At 40.6% G+C, this 22086-nt stretch overlaps 1 protein-coding gene and 1 long non-coding RNA gene across 5 annotated transcripts in view; one reads left to right on the top strand and one right to left on the bottom strand.

The window, feature by feature from the left end:
* The first annotated feature begins 94 nt into the window (after window positions 1-94).
* On the top strand, window positions 95-21664 carry LOC146327011 (uncharacterized). Its single transcript, XR_014770621.1, has 3 exons — window positions 95-208; window positions 13258-13430; window positions 21525-21664. It is a non-coding gene; the product is annotated as an uncharacterized LOC146327011 (long non-coding RNA).
* frmpd3 (FERM and PDZ domain containing 3) overlaps window positions 3033-22086 on the bottom strand; it is a 114448-nt gene continuing 95394 nt past the window's right edge. For 2 of the 4 annotated variants that reach the window (XM_084719384.1, XM_084719382.1), the window contains exons 3-17: window positions 21546-21658; window positions 21277-21431; window positions 20542-20644; window positions 20201-20246; window positions 19414-19518; window positions 15935-16042; window positions 13249-13380; window positions 11973-12092; window positions 11500-11636; window positions 10816-10942; window positions 10313-10402; window positions 9900-10079; window positions 9500-9635; window positions 7921-8796; window positions 3033-7125 (exon numbers count right to left, since the gene is read on the bottom strand). In XM_084719384.1, the coding sequence (XP_084575510.1) occupies window positions 4313-7125; window positions 7921-8796; window positions 9500-9635; window positions 9900-10079; window positions 10313-10402; window positions 10816-10942; window positions 11500-11636; window positions 11973-12092; window positions 13249-13380; window positions 15935-16042; window positions 19414-19518; window positions 20201-20246; window positions 20542-20644; window positions 21277-21431; window positions 21546-21586 (5169 nt within the window). In that variant the 5' untranslated portion in view covers window positions 21587-21658 and the 3' untranslated portion in view covers window positions 3033-4312. Of the gene's footprint in view, window positions 7126-7920; window positions 8797-9499; window positions 9636-9899; window positions 10080-10312; window positions 10403-10815; window positions 10943-11499; window positions 11637-11972; window positions 12093-13248; window positions 13381-15934; window positions 16043-19413; window positions 19519-20200; window positions 20247-20541; window positions 20645-21276; window positions 21432-21545; window positions 21742-22086 lie in introns of those variants that run through there. The other 2 variants (XM_084719385.1, XM_084719386.1) reach the window with 2 other exon arrangements.

Here is a 22086-nt window from a genome sequence, read left to right as displayed (position 1 = left end):
GATATTCAGCCTGTCCTTTCTTAGGCTAAGAAGTAACAAAACTGCACCTTGCTCTTGTTTTGTTATTAAAGCTAAGCTAAAGCTAACTATCATTTTGGCAGAGATGCCTGGCAGGTGTTTGGCAACTTCTCTCAAGACTCCAGAGACAACAAGGCAAACACAGGAACTTTAACAAATGTGTCTCACCAAAAGGCAGTCTGTAAAAGAGGTAAGTAAGCCCTTTTCACAGCAGACGTTTTGACCTGTCATAGTAGGGAAAACACAGCTGTCAGTAACATTAACTATGGCTCTATCCTATTCAAGTGTCCCAGTAAACCATGAGATGTGACAGTGAGCCAGCATGCACAATAACTGAAGCAGCTAAATGTAATTCAGAAATCATTAAATTTATTACGTACATCTGTGTTTTTTTTTACTGTGGTATGTCAGAATGTTAACAGCCAATTAACTATGATAGTAGCTAGGGATGAAATGATAATTAGTCTCATGATGAACCACAATAATATTCCTGGCCATTAATATTATGGTTTCAAATTTTAATTATGGTGATAACTGTGTTTGATGATTACGCTCTGAAAAACTGAATACTGTGCAGCATCATCCAGAGTTAGCAACAGTCTCCCAGGTGCAGTCTCAGCAGTTTTGCAAAGGACACGATGCCATTTGAAGTCATTTAGGGGTTTCAATGTGTGTATCAGTATTTGGTGATCATTTTCAGTACAGTTTAACAATGCTGTGATAATAATGATAACCATGATCATTTTGATCACTTAAATCATGACAAATTTTTGTACCATTTCATCCTAAACAGTGACATATTCCTGTATGTCTAGGCTTGAGTGTTATAGATGTCCAACAACCACAGACAGTGGTATTTTTACTGAATTATCTTTCTTGTTGTGCAAATGAATATAACCTTATTGCGACCCTGACTAGCAGTTACCTCAGCTTTGACTGGCTCTTCAAATGCTTAGCTATAATACGAATGACACAAAAACCCCACCATAGGTAGTCTTAAGTGTCAACAACACAAAGCCATTTTACTGTCAGTGGTTGGTGTTGTGTCAAGTCAGTGAGGCTTGCACTGTTGAGTCAACAGTCAATGAAGCAACCACAGCAGTAAGAATCTGCTGTCGGTAGCAGCAGAGACATTTCTAGATAATTTATCTTTCACATGACGTCATTTCTTTAAATGCATAATGGACACCCTGTCACTACCGCAAGTTTACTGCATGCAATGTCATCTCCAACTTCTCTGAAAGAGTTTATATAATATACTTTATTGCTCTTAAAACATGAGATAACTTTGTACACAGACAGAAGACCACAGTGACGACAAGATCATTGACAGTAAATAAAGACAGGAATGAATAGGTGCACATAAAGAAACAATGGATTAAGCCATGGTGGGCTCATCGTGTGAATGAAACACAGACAAATCCACACAGTTTAGCAAAGCAACTGAACAATGACAACCACAGAAAATGTTTTATCATAATGTTAAAATGTCCAAGTGCTGATGCAAAAACATTGTCTGATATTTGTTTATAAAAATAAACATGTCCCATGCTTTATACTCATTATATACTCATTAAAATATATGTTTTGCTATTAGTCTCTATGTTACATTACTACTATAAATAATTACCTTACAGACATGTTTTATCTTTTCATTTTTACAAAATAGTGAAGAGTTTGGATAAATCTTAATGTTACAAGTAATGTTTTAAAAGTGTTTCTTATTCTCTCAAATTTTTTATCTATCTTATTTACATTTACAGTGTAGAATAATACATTTCCATACTGAATATCGTTTGCAAAACATTAACATATTGCCACCATGGCCTTTCATTTTTGCCTGGATTTCCACTTTAGAACTGGAAAAGTATCTGTACAAACAGTATCATCACCTTCAATGGTCATAGTATCTGCACCTGAAAGTCTAGTACGTTAGGGAAAACATGCAGTACAGTGAAAGAGAAAACACTGCATATGATTATGGAAAATGCCACATCAACAGCGAAGAACAGACCGTTAAAAGAGAGTGCTTATCAACACCACAAATGTGTCCTGAAACCAAGGAAATAAGTGCAACAAAGCTGATATTCTGCTTTCCCTTTTATACTAAAGGTCAAACTGTCAGTGTAAAATGAGAAATGTTATAAATAGGCTGTATTGCTAAGTTATAATCTGTCCCACGAAGACATATTAATAACTTATAATCAAACCTGAAATGAATAAAAAGTGGTAACTTATTCAAATTAGCAGCAAAATGTTTCACAATAAGTTGCATTTAATTGATTTATGTTTGTCAAATACTGATTAAGTGCAAATTTATTTGCATTCCGTATCCTTAAATTAGTTTATAACCACCAAAGAACTAACCAATACATTTTGTGCAAGAAAAAGCCATATCACATTTGTTGACTAGGGGACAACAGTAGGGGTGTCACAGTTTCAACATCAAATCGAAACTCTGTTGAAATTAGCTTTCAGTTTCAATAATAGAAATCAAAGTCAAAATCACCAATTCACCCAATACTTTTTCTCTCCACCTCTGCCTACTTGAAAAGTCTTATGGGTGTCCAAAGAAAAAGCAACACTTCAAAGACAAGACAGCATAGTTTACCAGTCATTATATCACACCTGATAACATATTCTTCATTGGCTGATACTTTTCTTTTTAAAGAATAATTTGAAAATGTAAATTACACTTGTCACGGTATAAAACCAAAGATCAGTTGATCTTTACAATCAAGAATAAATAGTCTAGCAATGAAAAAAAAATAAAAAAAATAAAAATAATCAAATCGTTATCTTAAAATCAAAACTTATATTGAAATGTGTATTTGGAAAATTGTGACGCCCCTAGGTATTGTGGCAGCCCAGTTGTCACTATTAATTTGGTTTCACAGCACTTTCTTTTATCAGTATGTTCAGTATACATGTTAGGCCAGCACAACTATAAAGCCTCTGTGATTAATTTCCAAGAATAACAAGAGGATGAGACACAAAGAAGATTTCAGACAGGAAACAGATGTGTTAGTTTTATTAAAATACATAGAAAACTACTTTGTGTGTTTCTTATATATTTGCTAGATTGCACAATGTATAACAGCACATAGAAAGCAAATTTGTTTATACTGTATCTGAAAACCTGAATAAAAACAAAGGATCCTTTGAAACGGGTAAGCTTTAGCTTTGAGGAGATGAATTATGTAAAATTGGTGGTGTGGACTTGAGTGAGTTTTTCAGCAGCAGAGTGAATAAAAAACACTTGATCAAACATTAAAAGATACATTTCATCTTCAGAGCTAATTTCAGAGGTTGTGCAAAACTCTAGTGATAAGCTTACTCACTTGCAAGTGGATGGCTATATTTAAAACTATGATTCACGACAAGTGAGATACAAGTGAGCCATGGATCAGTGATGGTGTAAAATACACTCTGTGCGTTATTAAGTACAGTGTGGGTATCCCTTCTCTACAGTCGAGTGAGGTAACAACACTCATTACTGTGTAGTGGATAAGACGATGACTTGGGTCTCTGCTACATTGTCTGCCCTGAGCAGGTGTGTTTCATACCTGCACTGTTATAGTGAGAGAATGGGCCTCTGTCAGTCAGTATACTTTAAAATGTCATACTTGTCTTTTAGTTGTGTTCATTTTCCAACACTGTCACTTACACTCTTGTATGTCAAACATAGTCAACATAGCCAACAGAGATCTCCATTTTGCATTACAACAGTTAGAAAATTCAACAAACACACACATCACCATCTAACCAACCAACGCTTTGGACTATGCAATTAACAGAAGTCGCTACTTGACGAGATCTCTGAAATATTTTGCCCAGAGCATACATTTATTTCTGATGATTTATTATAATCTTTATATTTCTCTTAACTCAATACATTTCAAATATACTCTTCACTTTTTTCTTCACAAAACTTTATATTATTTGCTAAGTAGACACAACTCAAATATACATTACATATAAAATATTATACTATAATGACTTATGTATATTGTGAATGTTGATATGAGGTGATTAGCCCTGTATCACCCAGTCTGTTATAGGGTTCTTATTCCATTGTGCATTAGTTTGGTGTATCTTTATATTTCGAAACAAGATCCACAAGGCTACCTCAGGGCCTGTAAACATGGGATGGAACAGCTGCATTGCCATTTTTACCGAAGATGGTTCATTGCATGACTTGTAAAAAATGTAAACAATAAACAAATAATGAGTTTGGATAGAGTAGCCACCCACATTCTGGACGGTTTTGATTACATTCCTGCCAGATTTGTTCTTACTGGGCAGGCAGAGTTTTGATGGGTCGAGTGAGTGAGCTCATGTTATTGGTGTTGGAGGAAACTTGTGGGCTCACAGTCTTTGTTGGCAAGCTGCTTGAGTGTCCCATTGATTCCTCTGCTGCACGCAGAAGCAAAGTGTAGTTGATAGCTACTTCCTCAACTTTCCTCAACAGCTGCAACCTTTGGGTTTCTGAACGAACCCCTCTGACCAATTTGATGAATGTCTGAGTTAGTTCACACAACACTTGAAAGCTGGCTGTGACAACAGCAAGCATACGTGTTGGGCTTTTTTCAACGCTTGCCACTCGTCGACAAGATGCTCTGAATTCTTTGAAGCGCACCGCCAGCTCCTGTTTGTACTCTGCAATCTGTGAGGGCTGAAGACGAGCCTCACCCTCAGCTTGTGGGCTGTTAGCACACTGACGCAGGATAGCTAGCAACTCATTAGCATCCAACTGGGCATTTAGGAAACCATCAGGCAAGCTGAAACTTTTTCCCTGTAGAGCCTGTACTCGTGCCAGGCTTCCCTCCAGTGTACTACAGGCTCTCAGGTCAATTTCCTGTGTTTGTGGCTCCTCCTCTTCCTCCTCCTCTTCCTCCCCACTGCAGTCCTCTGCATTAAGAACCTGGAGTGTCTTGCTTACTACAGGAAAGGTACGTGAGTCAAGCTCCATGCCTGGAAGGACCTGAAGGGGTATAGAGTATGAGAGCTCATCCTTCTCACTGCTTTCATCTGCTGCCTCACACTTTCTGTAGCAGAAACAGAATGAGCAGCATTTATCTTTGTCATCACTGTCCTCACTGGGCAGGGTCAGCAGCACCTCACCAGCCCCATCTTTACTTTCACGCAGTAGCTCTTCTCCCTGAATGAAAAACACACCCTTTTTACCCTTTCCTTCTGCCTGGTGAGACTGAGTGTGGACTGGCTCAATTGGGGTGGGGAGCCTCAGCCCTGTGGCCCTCACTCGCTCCATTTCCTTCTCTAGACTCTTGGCTTTTGGCTTTACCTCAGCATACACAGGTGTGCTAGTGCTGTTATCCAGCTCTCCAATGCTGTAACGCCTCTGGAGCTTCTTATACTGTGGAGCTCCCATGCAATCTGTTTGAGAAGTACAGGTGGGCAAGCAGGAACCATGCTCTCCCCTTGGCTCTCTTGACTCAAGGCTGGTAGAGCGTATTCGTGTGGTCTTGATCTCTAAGGTTTGAGGTCTCCTTGTAGCACCTTGGCCATGAGGGACTTTAGATACTGCTGGAGGCGTCTTCGAGATAGTTCTCTCTCTACCTCTGTGTTGTGTCTCTGTTGCGGAGCCAACTGGTGTGTCAGGTAGTCGCATTCCCCTACACATTCGCTTACAGTCGCAGCTGCGTCGCTGCTCCCTGGAGATACCTGGTGCCTTTAGGACGGGGCTGGTGCGGAGCTGGCAGGCACAAGGAGTGCCTGAGGGCACAGGTGAGGATCCCTGGGGCAGAAATTCTCCCTGGGATGACTTGGGTTTCAGCAGCTCCTCTAAGAACTCTAGCTCATACTGACGGACTTTCTGCAACTGAGCCCTTCGCTCGTCTGTTTCTCTTCGCATTCTTGCTGGGAACGTGGCTGAAAGAAGGTTTCTAAAGCTCAAGAAAGGGGCGCTACGCTGAGACTTCCCCTTACCACTGCCTTGCTTCTTTGAGTCTCTGGCTGGGAGAGTGGAGACCTTATCTACAGAAAGGCTGGGTGTTGTTGGATCATCTAAGATAGGTAAGGATTTTATGGTACATTTCTGTGAATCAAGGTGGGATTTTCCCTGGGCACCCTCAGCTTTGTTTTCAGCTGCTTCTTTTCTCTCTGCTTTTACAGGCAAATGAGGGGAGTACTTGGTTTGTATTTGAGGGCTTGGTTTTGCCAAACCAGGATCTGCTCCTACTCTCACTGCATTTTCTTTGCTGTTAGCCAGCTGGAGGCCTTTGGCCCGAAGACGCTCATCATCTGTTGGAGAAGAGGATTGAAACACTACTACCTTCTGAACCTGTGGGTCTTTTAGTCTTAGTTGAGGCCCAGGCTCCTGTTGCACTGGGCATGTGCAGAATAGGTCATCAACTGGCAGAAGTTCTGTAGAGCTTGAAGGCTTCATGGTCTCGCTAGAGGCAGTCTTGGCATCTTGGCACATATTAGTGGGAGAAATCTTGGCGGAGGCAGTTCTGTCCACAGGCAGGAGGATTGGTAAGGCTTTGTTGCTAGAGTCTGCATTTAGAGGTGCTGTTGTCTTCCCCTTTATACCGTCAGAAAGATTTTGGCTCAGTGTCTCCCCAGAAGAATTTGATAACTTCTGATCTTTACTCACATGACCTGTCAGTGAAACTTCAGACACTTTAAGTTCTTCAGGTGACTTAGAGGGGGGGTCAGGGGTGTTTGCTTTGGTGGACTCAGAGTTTGCTTTAATTTCTGCTTTCTGTTCAGTCTGAGAAGTGTCTTGATTGCCCCCCTGCTCTGTCACAACGCTGAGCACTGCTGAGTCTTGACTGGGACTGACTTTAAAGGGAACAGTCTTACTGAGGATTACTTGCTTGGGTGGACAGCCAGCACGGATCTGACCCACAGAGAAGGCCCCAGTCCCAATGGTCTTTGCTGTGCAACCAGGGATAGCCAAGGGAAAGTCACGGCGGCAAAGGATACGCTCCTTGTTGATATGGTGAGCCAGCAGGTAGGCCTGGTTCTGGTTCTGCTTCATAGCCGAAACCATCTCAGAAACATCTGTCAATTCAGAGGAGTTGGTCTCATGGCCTGAGTCCAGTGATGACTCAGGTGTAATGGCAGCTAAGACAATCAGCCCTGAGGAGGAGAACACAAAACTCTGTTAGGATAATCAAGACACAACAAATATTAATACAATAGAAATATTTTTTTGTTAAATTTGTATTTTACTGTAGTTATCAAACCAGACATTTACTGTTGAGTGGATTCATCTTGATCACAAAACAGCAAAATAATTTGGGAATAGTTTTAATTTGCTCCCAAAACCAGTGCTACGGGAACCCTTTACAGACTACAAACTATGTACAAGTGGCATTGCCTCACCCAAATTGAAAAATACTGCACGTTTTGCATACAGATGCATTGCAAGTGCTTGAGATGTGTGTAAAGACTAGTAAATTTATGTTCATGAAATCTAAAAGAATGTTTCATTAAAAATGTTTATTTTTTGAAGTTTTTAATCTTTTTAAGACACAAAACAGTTTGTAATAATTAGTTATTCTTTGTTATTGCTTGTTCATTTATGTACAACCATAGTCCATAATATTTTCAGCTTTATGTTAATATTATTCTTGTTTGGGTTAATCGTTCAATTTGATCAGTATTTTGTGGATTTCTTTAGTATTGAGCCTTCTACCTTAATTATATGTCATTTTGCAGTCATTATACATGCGTGGCTACAATAAAATCAAGAAATTATAGAATTATCTTGCATTTTACAAGGAAATTTAGTAAGGCTTCAGTAACTAAAAGACAGTGTACTGCAAATGCACTGTGTAATATTGATTGATAAAAAGTAACATTTAGTTGAATGAGTATTATTGTTAATTTTGTGTATGGGTTGTGCGCTGTGGGATGACTGAGGCTGATGACCTGCAGTCTGTGTTGGCTGTTGAGGGTGATGGGGGTAGTCCTCAGAGGCTGCCAAAGCCTCTAATGCCTGTAATGTGGACACCAGAGCATCATCAAGCTCCTGGGCATGATCTCGGACTGTTCTTGTGGAAACATTATCAATCAGTGTCACAGGCACATCCTCCTTGGCTTGGGCTAGCTTCCCAGAGGCAACCCCTGGGCTGGCACTGGTTCGAGCCTTCCTCCCTCTCTTTGTATCATCCTCATCTGAACTGTTGTCCCTGAAGCCAGGTGGTGGGGCAGCAATAGCATGTGGTGGTGGTTGCAGCTTCTCTCCTCCACCATCTACCTCATCTTCCTCCTCATTTCCTGGGGGTGGTAGGGCCATGAGGTCAACAGCGCCTCCATCTCGGGAGGCACAAGCACCGGAGCAGTGTTTCCCCGAGCTCCCGCTACCGTTCACTGCTGTAAGACCCTCTGCCCTGTGTCTGGCTTTGCAGGAGTCGCAGAAATATCGAGAGGATTTTTGGGATTGACCCATTGTTTGGGCTCGGATTCTGAATCCTGCATTCTCTGCTGCTGGGGTCTCTAAAACCTCAGCTATTTCCTCTGTACTGTGCTGGGTGGGGTCTGACTTGGTGCGGGGCCGCCCAGAGGGCTCCTGGGAAATAAAGTTCTCATTGATGTCAAGTTCAGCGTCAGTGCGTGTTTGGAGCTCTTGAAATTGTTGTTGTTCTCGAAGGTGGACATGACACAGGCCTAGATGCTGAGGCTCTGCTGGAACTAGGGCCCTTGCAGACCCTGACTCCCTGTGTGAGCTTTCCCTCTCATCCCCTCGCCGGCCTCCACTTGACAAGCCGGTTGCACGTGGGTGGGCATGGTGGGAGCTTCTGTAATCTAAGGATAGAATTGTCAGAGCAGTGGAGAGTTTGAGGTGTTAAGAACTAGTGGGGATGGAGAAAATCCTGATGGAAAAGCAGAGGCGACAGCTGGTGGTCACATGGGGATTATTTGTTATTTCAGAGATGGATGTTGAAAGTTGAAGTTTGTTTGAGGTTGGAGGGTTAGATTCTGGTGGAATGTGATGGTATGATGATCCTTCTTATATGTGGACTACAGTTTAAGACAGCAGATGGCACAGGATCTGTTCATGTTTAAACAGTTAAATGGTGATGATTACAGCAAAAAGGACAATTCACTGTAAACTTCCATGATGTTGTACTTAGAAATGTGGAGTATCCCATTCCAATGAGTCAAGATTGAGATGAGAGGAGAGACAGCAGAGGGCGCCATGGGATTGTAGTTCCAGGGTACCCTGGTTACTACAGGCAATGGTATCAGCCAATGAAGAAGCAAATCATGTAGACTGAACATATAATGAAGATTGCCAAATATTGCCTGACATGCAGTGTGTTATATGATGCTGAAAGAAAGACGCTTTCTCATATACAACTCTGAACATGTGATATGAATGTTTAATCTTAAGCCTTTAAGTGAACAATATATTACATTATTATATCAATCACATTTGATGTGTATTGTCTAATTAGAGCATGTGTTTAAAATTAACCCCTAGAAGTCAAGAAGATTTCTAACATACCTGCCTTGGTCAGCTGAGACTGACCAGGGGTCCGGAAGTAGATGGTGCGTTTAGGGTCTACAAACAGCTTGTAGTAGCCAGAGATGAGACATGCAAAGTTACTGGCATCCGGCCATTCCATGAGCAGGACCAGGGGCTGCAGAGGGTGGGAGGGAGGGGAATTAGGAGACTATTTAGAGGACAGGCAATGTGCATTGCCTGCTCATTTTGTAATAACCTGTTGAAATAAAACTGCTGAACAGTTTTGTTCTTAATAATTCTATTATTTGTAAAGTTAAAATGGAAACTGCATCTCTAAAGAGATGGCATGCAAAATGCATATGTTTCCTGTTGCAAATGTTGTGTATCCACAGTGTCGATGTAATTGTAGTGTGCATCTTTCGAGACTGTGTTGTAATACCTTGGCCTCATGGATCGTCATCTCCACACGAGCCACTCCTTGGCTCTCTCGGTAGAGCTGGATCTTGGCAACCCTACTGAACTCAGCAAGAACTGTTGTGAGGTTGTTTTTCAAGTCAATCACATGACTAATGCCATGCCGAGGACCCACCAGTAGTGTTGTAGCTGATTGTTTCTCATCCTGTAGAAGAAGAACACAGGGGGTCTATTTGCATGTATTTATTATGTTTGAATATCATATTATACCTTTGAAAGGCATGCTCCCTGTTCAACTATATGCACAGCTTTGAAGTCACATAAAGAAAATAAGTAGAGCAAGACATATGTAAAAGATACACACACACATATATAAATATATATACACATATATATGTCCTGTTCATTCCCATATCCAAAGATACAAAAAGTTATTACCAGTCCAACAGTGTGGAACAGTATTCCACCAAAAGGTGGGAGGTCATTGAGTACACGCATGTACTGCAGCTTTCCTTGGAGAGGAGGGACCTGTCAACAGAATAATAAACAAGGAATGTTCATGTTTGAAAGAGGAATCCTCCTCTAGCACCTCTTATGTCCTCTTGGGGGCACTGTTGAGCCACAGATGTTGATCACAAAGTCTTATGCAACAGTTACATCTATAGAGATGAAGGGCTTGTCCTAAGATAAAGGACCAGTTATGAGGCAGACATAACCATAGAATACAATAAATTAAAATCTCCTCAAAAGAAGCAGCAAGGTGTTGAGTTTTAAATGTTAATATTAATCAAGAGTATGGTACTTTGGCAAGAGGTCTCTGTGTATTTGCAGTTCTTATAAATGTGTTCTAATCTTCCATAAAGAATAGTCTAGATATTTCAATCACTGAAGTGGTTATAATTAACAGTTAGTGTCAAATTGTTTTATATGGAGAAAGAAACCTTGTTGCCTGATGGTGGTGGATGCTGGTAGGTCTTCAGCAGCTGAGACAGGCTCTTACACACATTCTTCTCCTTGACTGTTGGCAGCAAAGTGAGGGGAAGGAAAGGCTCAAGTCCCCACTCTTTTCTGTGATCGAGAGCAAAGGGAAAGATGGCAGAGAAGTAAATACACAAGAAAAAAAACAACAGGGTAGTAGTTAATCAGAGTCCAGGAAAAATGACCCAACTGAGAAGGCAGTGGAGTTTTTTTTCATCCCATGGGAAGACAAGGTGAGCCTAGCTTACATCCACCACAACTCCTGGCTTGACATGGCCATCTCAAGTCTATTATGTGCACAGCAGGTCTGTTATGCTTCTGTGGTTGTGATGGCAGAAGCTAATTACTTGCTAGGTTGAGGTTTTGAAGAATATATGAGCAAATTGAGGGAGAGATGTAATTTCACAAAGCAATGGATTTCTTTGCTCATAACGACCTAGGGAAAATGATCCTTGAGTAATTTGAGTTTTTAATACTATTGGGATTAATTATTAATCATTTAGATATTATTGAATGAACAAACTTCGCCATGGGACTCACTGGTATGCTACACAGATTGGTTAATGAGGTAAAAAATGCAATACATCAATTTTTGTCTGTAATTTCTCATAAGTTCATTTGAAAGCTAATTTAGTCTGCTAACTTACTCGACATGCTTCAGAGAGATCTTCTGATTGGGCCGTGCAGAGGACACAGTGATGTAGATATGGAGAGCAGCCAATCGTAACGTGACATCAGACTTCCAGTCCATACCAAAGCGCTCCTTGATGACGTCATTGCGACTCTGTTAGAACAAGATGAATTTTTTTGTGCACAGCTAGACAGCTTCGACAATAATAAGGCTATCAGATATCTGCAGTTGATGTGGAAAGCATTTTTTGAGAGTTAGCAACAGTGCCATTGTGTCAATCAATCTGAAAAGTTAAAGGTAAAAGATAAACATAATCTGATGGAAATAGTAAATAAAACTAGCTACCTATAAGAACTTCTAATCACTGGCCCCACCCTCTGCATCCTTGCTCCTCGAGGTTACAGCTCTCCAACAGTATCATGAGATTGAATGACATGTCATGAGATTGAATGACATCTTTTTAAATCCCCCTTTAATCTCACCCTTTACCTGTATATAGAGGTACTCAAATGCGGCGGGGTCCCTTCTCAGCAGATCTGCAGGGTCCTTGGGGAAGAAGCAGATGCGGAACAGACACTTCATCCCTTGGAAATAGGTTCTGTGCACCACCTGAGGGAACAGAATAGTATCAACTAGACCACCAACTAAATCTTTGGGATAAGTCACACATATCACAGTATCATTTTCTATAGATGAACAGAGCAGTCTGCTAGTGCAGTCTGTATGCACTTGCAGTCCTGTGTATGCTGTGATGAGTGTGTAGAGATTTAGTTTTGTCCAAGTGAAGAAATTGATAGAAATGTGGAGCTACAAACCAACAGTCCAACATAAATATCAAATAAGACAGCACTGAAAGGAATGAAACCACTAGAACTGTGATCTGACATCCAAAAAGGGTTCAGTGATCAGAATCATTGGAGTCGAAATGATTTTAATTTCAACTTTTAGGTAGTTGTATTGCTTGGATGCTCATAGTATTACAGGTCACAGCTTGTCCTCCAGTGTTCTTGACAACATGACACTTAATCTAATCAGTAAATGGGCAACAGAATCCACACTAGAATTGGGCAACATGTTAAAATTTTCCAATCAGCCACTGTCAGCCCACTAACTGGCAATTGCTGACATATCCACGTACCTCCTCCCGTCCTGACTCCCAGCTGGGAGGCGAGTTTGCCACTGTGTTTGCTACGTCCAATAAATAAACAAAATAAACTCACAAAGTGTAAAGAAAAGGAAATATTCCTACCTGTATACCTTCTGAATCCAAGTTGTCTTCCTTTACCAAACTAAGACGCACTTGTAATTGTCTTAGTAACTTGTCTTTATACTGTTTGATCAAAATGAATCCTTAATTCACTGTGTGAAAATATTTCGGCTCTACAGGCTTTTTTCCCTCTCACATGCCCTTCAGCACAGTGGGGTGCATACTTCGCTGCAAAATGAGAGTGAGCAGTGGCTTTCACTCTGCAGCCCATTGAATTAGCAAAAATAAAAGGGCAAAAATCACCCAAAAAGCTGACCCAGCAACACCCCACCCCCACCCCAAACCCTGAACATTTGACCAAACCACACTGAACCCAAACCAAAGACAAGGCTGTGAGTTTCAATGCAAACCACATTTTTTTTCCAGTTCTCATTTTAGCACTTATATTGATAATAGCTTGGAGATACTGTTATTGCTTTCATACTGCAAACATATCCATAACTCCAAACAGCGTTTTACACATATTTTAAGCTCATTAAGCTGTTTTTGGTTTCTTACATGTGTCAGAGGCTGGTTTTCCTGCAACAGATGTAACCTCTGATTCTGGTCCAGACCACCTGCCTCCAGCACCAACGCAAAGTGCTCAATGTAGCGAAGGGAGAGGCGGTCCTGCAGGGAGGAGATCACATCCTGGAAGAGGAGAGATGGAAACAGATTAGGGACTGAAATACATTCCCACAGTAAGAATATGTTCTATCGCAACAAAAAGTATATATTTGATGTATGGAGGCTATTTTCCCCCTGAATTCACTCTGTGTTTGTGTAGGGTAGTTTGTCAAATTGATATCTTTGAGATCTGCTTAGGCGCTTTACTTTGATGTGATATTTGTCACTTTGTGCCAGGGAGAGCTTCCATGGATATTCTTTATTCTGCACAGTGAGTGCATCCTATTTAAGAAAATAACATCTGCGTGTCGTTGTCACGGTGCACAGGGCAAACTTTTGCTCTTGTGCAGATCAGTATCTAGAAATGATACAGAGCTTTTCTCATATCCTGTCTCTAAAATGTACAGAGAACACTGTCAAAGGGGAAATTCATAGTTTATCATATCTTACCGTGGGCTATGCCTGAGGATAAGGTTTCATTATACCTTTGCCCTCTAAATATATTAGAGGCACGGACATCAAAAACAATTCCATTGTAGTAGTGACAGTGTAGTTTGTAAGCCTTAGAATGAAGGCTCATTAAGAGCTGTAAGTTACATACACTAATGGTTTGCCCTCCATAAACAATTCAATTGACACTCATTGATGTAACCTAAGCAACAGCTGTCTCTGAGAAACAGGGATAAGCAGTTTTAACAGTATTGACCTGTGCGGTTTACATTAAATGACGCTTGGGGAAGCCAAACAATCAAGAGAAGGACCCACAGAAGTCTATAGATTGTAGGCTGAAATACTGCAGGAAAGCTTCTTTAGTTGACAGACACTCTAATGGGCATAGAACTGGGCATCCTATTGTGCCATTGATTTAATCCGTGGTATTGTTTTATTGATCTGAGCCTTCTTATTATGCTGAAATTCCATTTAATTAGGCTGACGGGGGAGAGCTTCCTCCAGCTCTACTTTAAAGTGCTGCTGTGTTTCTGCTCTTCTCCCTCACTCTCCCTCAATGAGCAGGGGAGAGATTTGTGAAATCTAATAGAGTCTGTTTAATGAGTCTGCTCTGAGATGTCAGACCCGTCTTCGAGGCTGACATAGAGACAGAAATGACCTCTGTCTGACTGAATTCATTTGTTGCTTTATGGCCTTAATCGTTTTACTGGGATTTTAAACTCCAAAAACTGATATGGTGAAGAAAGGAAATTAAACCTTCTTTTACTATTTGATTTTTTTCGAAGCAATTACCCATTAGATATAAACATATATGAGAAAGTGCGCCTCGGTTGTATTGATAATCGCTCCACATTAAGTTGCAAAATAATCATTATATAATACAATTAAATTTTCATAGAAATTCGAAATTAAATCATAGAAATGCCTCCAAAAATCATCAACAATGGTTTGCTCATGTTTTGTGTTACGCTTAATATTAAATGTATTGTAATTGATCTATTTGGCCATTTGACTGGTCCCTTTTTAGTCTGTGCTCCAGTAATAGTTGGGAAAGCTTGGTAGCCACTAGAACCTTGGTGAACTTAATCCTTTCCTCCCTTTATGCTATGTGTTAGGCTTGTCTATATTGAAAAGAAAAACGAATTTTGGAGATGGTGAGATGTAGCTGGGGGACCTGTAAAAGAAATATCTGGGGTTAGCAAATGTTAGTGAAATGCTAGCTAACCGGCAAGCTAAAGACTGATGTAGATAAGCTAGCTTGTAAGCTAGAGTTTTGCTAACATTAGCTAACCCATGATATGATTATGTATGTGGCTTTTACAGGTCCCCCAATAATAGCTGTTCTGGTTTTCTTTTCAACATAGACAAGCCTAAAACATATCTAAGTACAGGAAACAGGAAAGGAGAAAGCTGGCCGAGTTTGTGGCAGCACATCAAGCTGAAAACACAGTCATGACACACACTTAAGAGCAAGTTGATAACACTTGCTATTTTGATCACCTTCAGAAAATTAAGTAAATACAACTCAAATGTAAGAAGATAAAAAGTAAACATAACTTGAAACAAGTTATATTTAATAACCACTGTAAAGGTGATCAGTTTCCTAGATTTTTTAAAGTATGATCAACTTTGCAGATTTCACACTGATCACTTTGTAAGTTGTTTATTCGCCAACATTGCTTAATTACACATCTAGCAGACCGGGCAAAATGTTATCATTCATTTGGAGTCGTGTTTCTGGCCGTCTTCTGAACATTAAATCCAATATTCGCTATCCTTTGCTCTGTTTTGGTCTTTATCAGCTTTTTGGCTCTTTAGGTGTTAAATGCTCCATTATGTTCACAAGTTAGTTGCTAACTTTGTCTGTCCACCAGTTGGTGTTGTGCTACTGTGCAGTTAGTCTTTAGAGTATTTTTTTTTTTTTTTGACTGAAAACAGATACTGGAAAGGCTGGAAAAGAGTGTAGACTTGATATAGTGAGGGTGATAAAAATCAGAAATGCTGACTCTGATCCATTGTTAATATGAAAATGGGTTATAGCTTTTTTAAACAAAAGTCACAATGTTGAAATTCAGTTACTTTACCCATGTGCACATCTGTAGAAGGAGGGCAGTAGGGGAATACATACCCTAACAGTGGTACGGCTATCAAATGTAAAGGACTTAATCTGTCCATTCTCCAAGAACACCTTCAACACATTTGGTATGAGTAGCAACGAGTCGTCCTTGAGCATTGTCTGAAAGAGAAGGAGGGAGAAAACAGCTTTGATTTAGTGACAAAAAATGATGGTATGTGTAAGAATGTGCCAAAGAGGTAATCAAGAATTATTTATACAGCACAAACACAATAGGCTGTAATGGTAGGTCTGTGCTTTGTTATTGAGACACAAATAAAAAGCAGTGAAGAAGGAGGAGGTCCCTTTTAGATGAGTGTTTAGAAACAAAGATGCCTTATGTGAACAACGGAGAGATACTTTAACTGAACTCTGGACAGTCAGAGAAGAAGTAAAACGCTGCCTTAGGATGCCCACCCCATGCATTGTATCAGGATCAAAGAAGGGCTTATTCAATTCATCCATTCAGTATGTATACCACGCAAAGAAAAATTGGATGGTAGAATTGAAAGTATTCACCACAGAGTTTCATGAGTGGAGGCGTAAGAGGAGAGGCCTGATTCAAGGTTGCTGCTTTTACTCAAAGCACTCGTTAGAAGAAAATTTATGATATGCAGTGCAGCTCATTCTTGCTAGAATGTGATGTGACGGACACTCTCCCCTCCCTGGCACTGTCTCTTTTTTCCTATATTACTTAGGGCCTTTGTTTTTCCTTTTTCTTTTTTTTTTTTTTAAGAAAATGACTCATTCTCATTATGTAGTTTTAAAGAAACAGAGTTGTGATCGGAGGGAAAGATGATATGTAATGTAATAAGATAGAGGTAGGAGTTTTATTGTGACATGTGACAAGGATGCAGAGGAAAATCCTCCATAATTTTGAGCCAAAACAAAATCAGTCCTTATCTGTTTCCTGTATTTGTTCCTTTTTTTAATCTAATGATGAGATTTGTACAAGACAGTGGGCAGGCATTACTCATGACAGTAAAGGGACATGGATTCATTGCAACAATATATATCAGAAAATGCATTTAGTTGAAATGGAGAGCTGTGTCCACAGCAGATGCCCAGCAGTCTGTTTTTTGGAGAACTTAAGTATTCAGAAGGCTCAACAAGCTGTTCTTCTGTGCAGATTGGAAGTGAGTTATGAGTGAACAGATCCATTTCCATACTGCAGCTTTAAAGCTAGGGTGAACCAGTGAAGGGATGCCACAAACAGATCTATCACTTCCCTTTACAAGCCACTACCTTTGTTTTTGTTAGTGAGGCTGAGCTAGAGGCCGCTTGTCACATGCAAGGTGGTAAACACCAGGCTAGGTGGCTAAAAGTGATAAGGCTTCTAATGATCAATAGCAGCCTGTGGCTCCTGATCATTGAAGAGAGAGATTTAGAAACATCTTGCAATGGGGATGGTGGCTGAAACATCTGATTATTGCCAATCATAGCAACCCCGTCCTGTCTCTGCATTGACAGTGCCTTGTTCTGTACCCTGAGCTCTAATCAATTGGAGTCACAGTTCTAATCCTGCAGTATTGCTCAAGCCTGTTGTAGAGCTGAGGGTCTTTGCTGGTTTATCACTTTAACTAGTCTTAATTTAGGTCTAGTATAAGGAAATCTCTGGGTTGATGACTGGCACTGCTACGCGGGAGTGAATGGTAAAATCAGCTGTAATAAAAATTGAGTTTGAGCTGTCTGCCTAACGCTCCAGAGGTTATCAGTGACCTGCTGGTCCATGTGATGAGCAGTCCTGTTCTCTACCTCTTCCATTAAGTTCAGATAAATAGAAAATAGAATGATGAAATGCCCTTTACTCCAACTTCTGATTCTTTATTGATTGTCCGTCATCTTCATGCTCCCACTTTATTTACAGTGTTAACCTCCTTTAACCCCCTTGGATCCTTGATTGATTGCCAGGCATAAGGTACTGTACAAAAATTATTGTAGTGGGGAGGAATGCTGAATTGTATGTTTCATTTTATATAAAGCAAGGTCCAGTGTAATTAACAGCCTCTTTTCTATACGCATGTGCTGGCTTGGCTTGACCCGGTTTGTATCTCAGCAGGGCTACCTGCTTGAAGGTGTGTCTTTTAACTGACAGCGTGCTTATCTTGAGTCGAGCAGCTGTAAAATACTGAATAAACATGTTTTATTTCCTATAAAGTCTTCACAATACAGGTTCCAGTTATTTTGGTATTTAAAAGCTTTTATTATGAGGAAGCAAAATCAGAAAGTGTTCAGTGTTTCATTGGCAGGAACACGACAAGAAAGATGACAAAAGACAAGTAAAATAAAGCAGATTCCTGAAAGTATTAACAGCAACACAAGAGAGAAACTAAATTTCATACCACAGGTATTCAGATTCAGAGATTCAGGCTACAAAAGTACTGAAAGCTGAGCACACAGATACTTTTAAAATGTCTTTCTCTCTGATCTTTTGTTCAGACATGAATTCAGTCTTACAACACACAGTTGTTTGAGGGGGAGTACGAGGGTCATCCGACGTTGGCCGCAGTCAGCAAGACGTCATTGCACCCTGCTTGGAGGCAGGTCGGGCTCACTTTGGCCCCACTCCGCAGATGGTCCGTCTTGGGTGTGATTTGAACATAACTCACTACAGCTTAGTGCATTATAACTGATAATGGAATTGGAAATCACTGTGTGGCTCAAAGTGCCAATTGAAAAGTCCTAAATGCTTTCTGTGGACCCTCCCCCCACTTAGGTCCAGGCTGCAAAATGCTTTCTCCCTAGACTCCGAAAGTAATATATTTATGGCAAACATAACACAATAGTGAAAATACAGCCACTCAGTATTGTTAAATAAAGAGGTTAACATTCCTCTATGGGGCACATGAAAAACATCTTTCTGATGTAACTCTTTTTAAGATATAATTTCATTTCACAAATATAAAATTGGAAATAAAAATGTTAGAAAACCATCCATTTAGCAACAATTATAATTTCAATACCTTTTTTCAGACCCCCCTCACCTCCTAGAAATTAATTTGTGTATAGTCTCTTACCTCACTCATGCACTACACAGTAGGTCATAATTGCACAACATGTAGAAGTTTAACTTATGCCACATAAGTATTATTTGTAGCCTGTAGATGTTGAATAGTCAGGCAAAAAGCTTGGGAATGTGATGTGTGCCAAGTGCAACCAGCTAGGACTGGACACAAACAACCCCGAATATTTCAACATTGCTCTGTGATATTGTAGTTGCTTTTTCAGAATGTTTGTATGCCTGTGAAAAGAGGTTCAGGTTGCTTCTGTGAGAATTCAAATCACTCTGGAAAGTAATTTATTCAAGGCCAAACTACTGGACCAAAGGCTCACACATACATACACACACACACACACACACACACAGGAGAAGCTCAGACTGAAATAAGAGGATGAAAAGAGGATACTTGAAGATTTTTGTGATTGCTGTTCAAACAACATGAAATGTTTGCATGTGTTTGCATACACAGTGAGACATGACTACAAGAACTTACTGAGTCTGGGTCGCTGATGGACACTTGCTCTGAAAAGCGCACTTTAGGCGGGTTGGTTCGCAGGCGGGCCTTTTTGGCTGCACTTATGAAGGCAGACTTAGGTGACTGAGGATGAGAAGAGAGAATGAGAGAGGAACTCTCGAATCAGCTTGAAAGAAGAGACTTAAATGAGAGAAAAGCCCCTGTGACTGCCAGCGCTAAAGAGACGTGTGTTGGAGAGCCCGCTAATGCTGCTGCAATGCGACAGCTGCAAACCTGCTTTCAACATGAAACTCACCTGCTAAATGTTTAAATATTTTTAAATTGTTGTGCTAGTTGGCATGAGCACAACAAATGATGTTAGCTGCCACGAGACAACCAATAGGCCAGTCCCTGCAGGACTGCTACATAATTCATGAGTATAGGATTCTCGGTTCCAAATTGTAAAATAAATCAGATTTAAATCTATTTACATTTTCATAGCAGTATTTCATCTTCTAAAAATAAGCAATATATCTCTATTTCCTCTATATGAATGGATGCATACACAAGATTTATTTAATAAAGTCTCATTTAGGTGTGTGTGCCTACATGGAGCTGTTTTGAACAGGGTCACCAGGAAAAAAATTTACTGTAACGTGTAGGCATGGCCTTGAATACTAATGTATGCCGACTATGTTGGAACAGAATCCTGTATGTGTGTTTCTGTATGATCCAGAGTGACAGAAAAAGCGTTAAGACTGCTGAAGAGTAAGAGAAATCCTGAGGGAGATGAACATGAAAGAGAGTGAGTGTCCCATTATACTACCTGATGGGGCTGCAGCACAGTGAGAACTATAGTGTCTTTGCAGCGTCTATGGAGAGACAACAGAGAGTGGAGTGGGTTAGATAATGCCACGGACAGCATGGTATTTGGAGAGCTTCTCTGGGTTTATTTCCTCGCTGTCCTTCAGCTGCAAAAGGACTGACTCATCCACAGGTATGCGTTGATGTAACACATCGGCAGCAATAAGAAACATTTTCATCCTTTTGATCCACCCTTTTTTTACCCGTGTCCTCTTTCCTCCCACTTGCCCATGTAACTGTTCCCCCAGGCCCGTACCCTCCCTGCGCCCCCTCCCTCCCTCCTGGGACAGTAAAGGGTGTTACCTTACAAGGTCTATGACTCTCTCTCGGGGCGCGTCGCTCACCGTCTCCTCGTTAATGGCCAAGATCTGGTCTCCAGGGAGAAGCTTGCCAAAAGAGGGGCCGTCTGCAGATAAGATGGGACATAGCCACCATACACAGTCATATACATCCAGTAGAAAGGAAAGTTTGATTTGAGTCATCATTAGCGTTCTTAACAATTCTCAATTACAGCTCTTTGAGTGTCCTTCATTCTTCACAGCAGAGCTGTGTGAAATGTTAGCAGAAACACTGAGTTAAGCTAATGTTAGGTAGATAACCATAACAACAGTGTTTTCTTTTCTGGTTTCTTGAATATTCTGAGTTCTACTTAGGCTACTTTACTGTGACCACAGAAAGTGTCCTGTCCGTGTAAAGCATGTTGTAGTATAGCATTTGCTAAACTGGAGTGATTCTTACAAGACTCACACAGTTCATTGTTATTCACCTGCTAGTCAAGCAATTTGGCAACAACTGAGTACTTTAACTGAGAATAATGCTAGACTCACAAATAATGCTAGCCTGATGATGAAGACAATTGCATGTTTGTAAGCCCAAACAGATAGCTGGGTCCATATATTCTTTGAAATCATAATTTTGGAATCAATTCTACCCTACTCAACCCTAGTCATCATAGGATCTACTGAAAGTGCCATCACTCTGCCCGTATGGTCTAGCTCTCTTTCTAACATGCACACACACACATACATACACACTAACCAGCAGAGACGGAGCGTACAATGACAGGCCTCTGGCTGCCTGCAATGAAGCCGAAGCCTTGAGTTGGGTGGCGCTGGATGGTGACCTGTCGAGCTGAGGCAGGACTTAGGGTACCACTGTCCATACCATCCTGGCTCTCCTCTAACATTTCAAAGCTGCAGAGTACACACAAACACACAAGTTCATGAAAAAAGTGACAAAAAATATTGATGTGCATATTTTAAAATGAGGAATATCCTTGTTTCAAGGTCATGCAGAGCACTGTGCACCTGTCACATGCGTTCGTGTGTCCATCCTGGACCTTGGCCATCCCCTGAGAGGAGGGAGCAGCATGGGACAGGGTCGCACTGCAAAGGCCGCTCTCTGTTTCGCAATCATTCACCTGCACAAGAGAAAAGAGAAGACAAAAAAGAAATAAGATATCCTTTCAAAGATACTCTTTTGTAGCATTTTGGTCAAAACTGCAGCATGTTTGAGCCATAGAGAGTAGAATAAATGGTAACAGCTTCTGGGTCTGAAATGCAGGAAGTGCATCACCTTGGGAAACAGTTTTCTAATGAGTTCATGTTAGGGCTGCACAATTAATCACAAAATTATCAAAAAAGCAATGTAGCCAAGTGCTATATCCAAATCACAGAACCAGAACTAAATTGCAGTTTTCTGAACTGTGTTTAAAAACAGCATTATAATACTGTAGTGCCACATATATGCCCTGGCCTAAGAATCTTGTTCTCCTGGTGAAAGAAAACATGTTCGATTAGTACAGACCCCAACAAATATCATTCATTTATTGTTTGTAATCGCTTGAAG

This window comes from Lutjanus erythropterus, chromosome 5, assembly GCF_056507025.1.
Source record: "Lutjanus erythropterus isolate fLutEry1 chromosome 5, fLutEry1.hap2, whole genome shotgun sequence".
NCBI classification, from domain to species: domain Eukaryota; kingdom Metazoa; phylum Chordata; class Actinopteri; order Lutjaniformes; family Lutjanidae; genus Lutjanus; species Lutjanus erythropterus.
The sequence above is the reverse complement of the archived record's forward strand: the minus strand, read 5'-3'. Positions and strand labels throughout refer to the sequence as shown.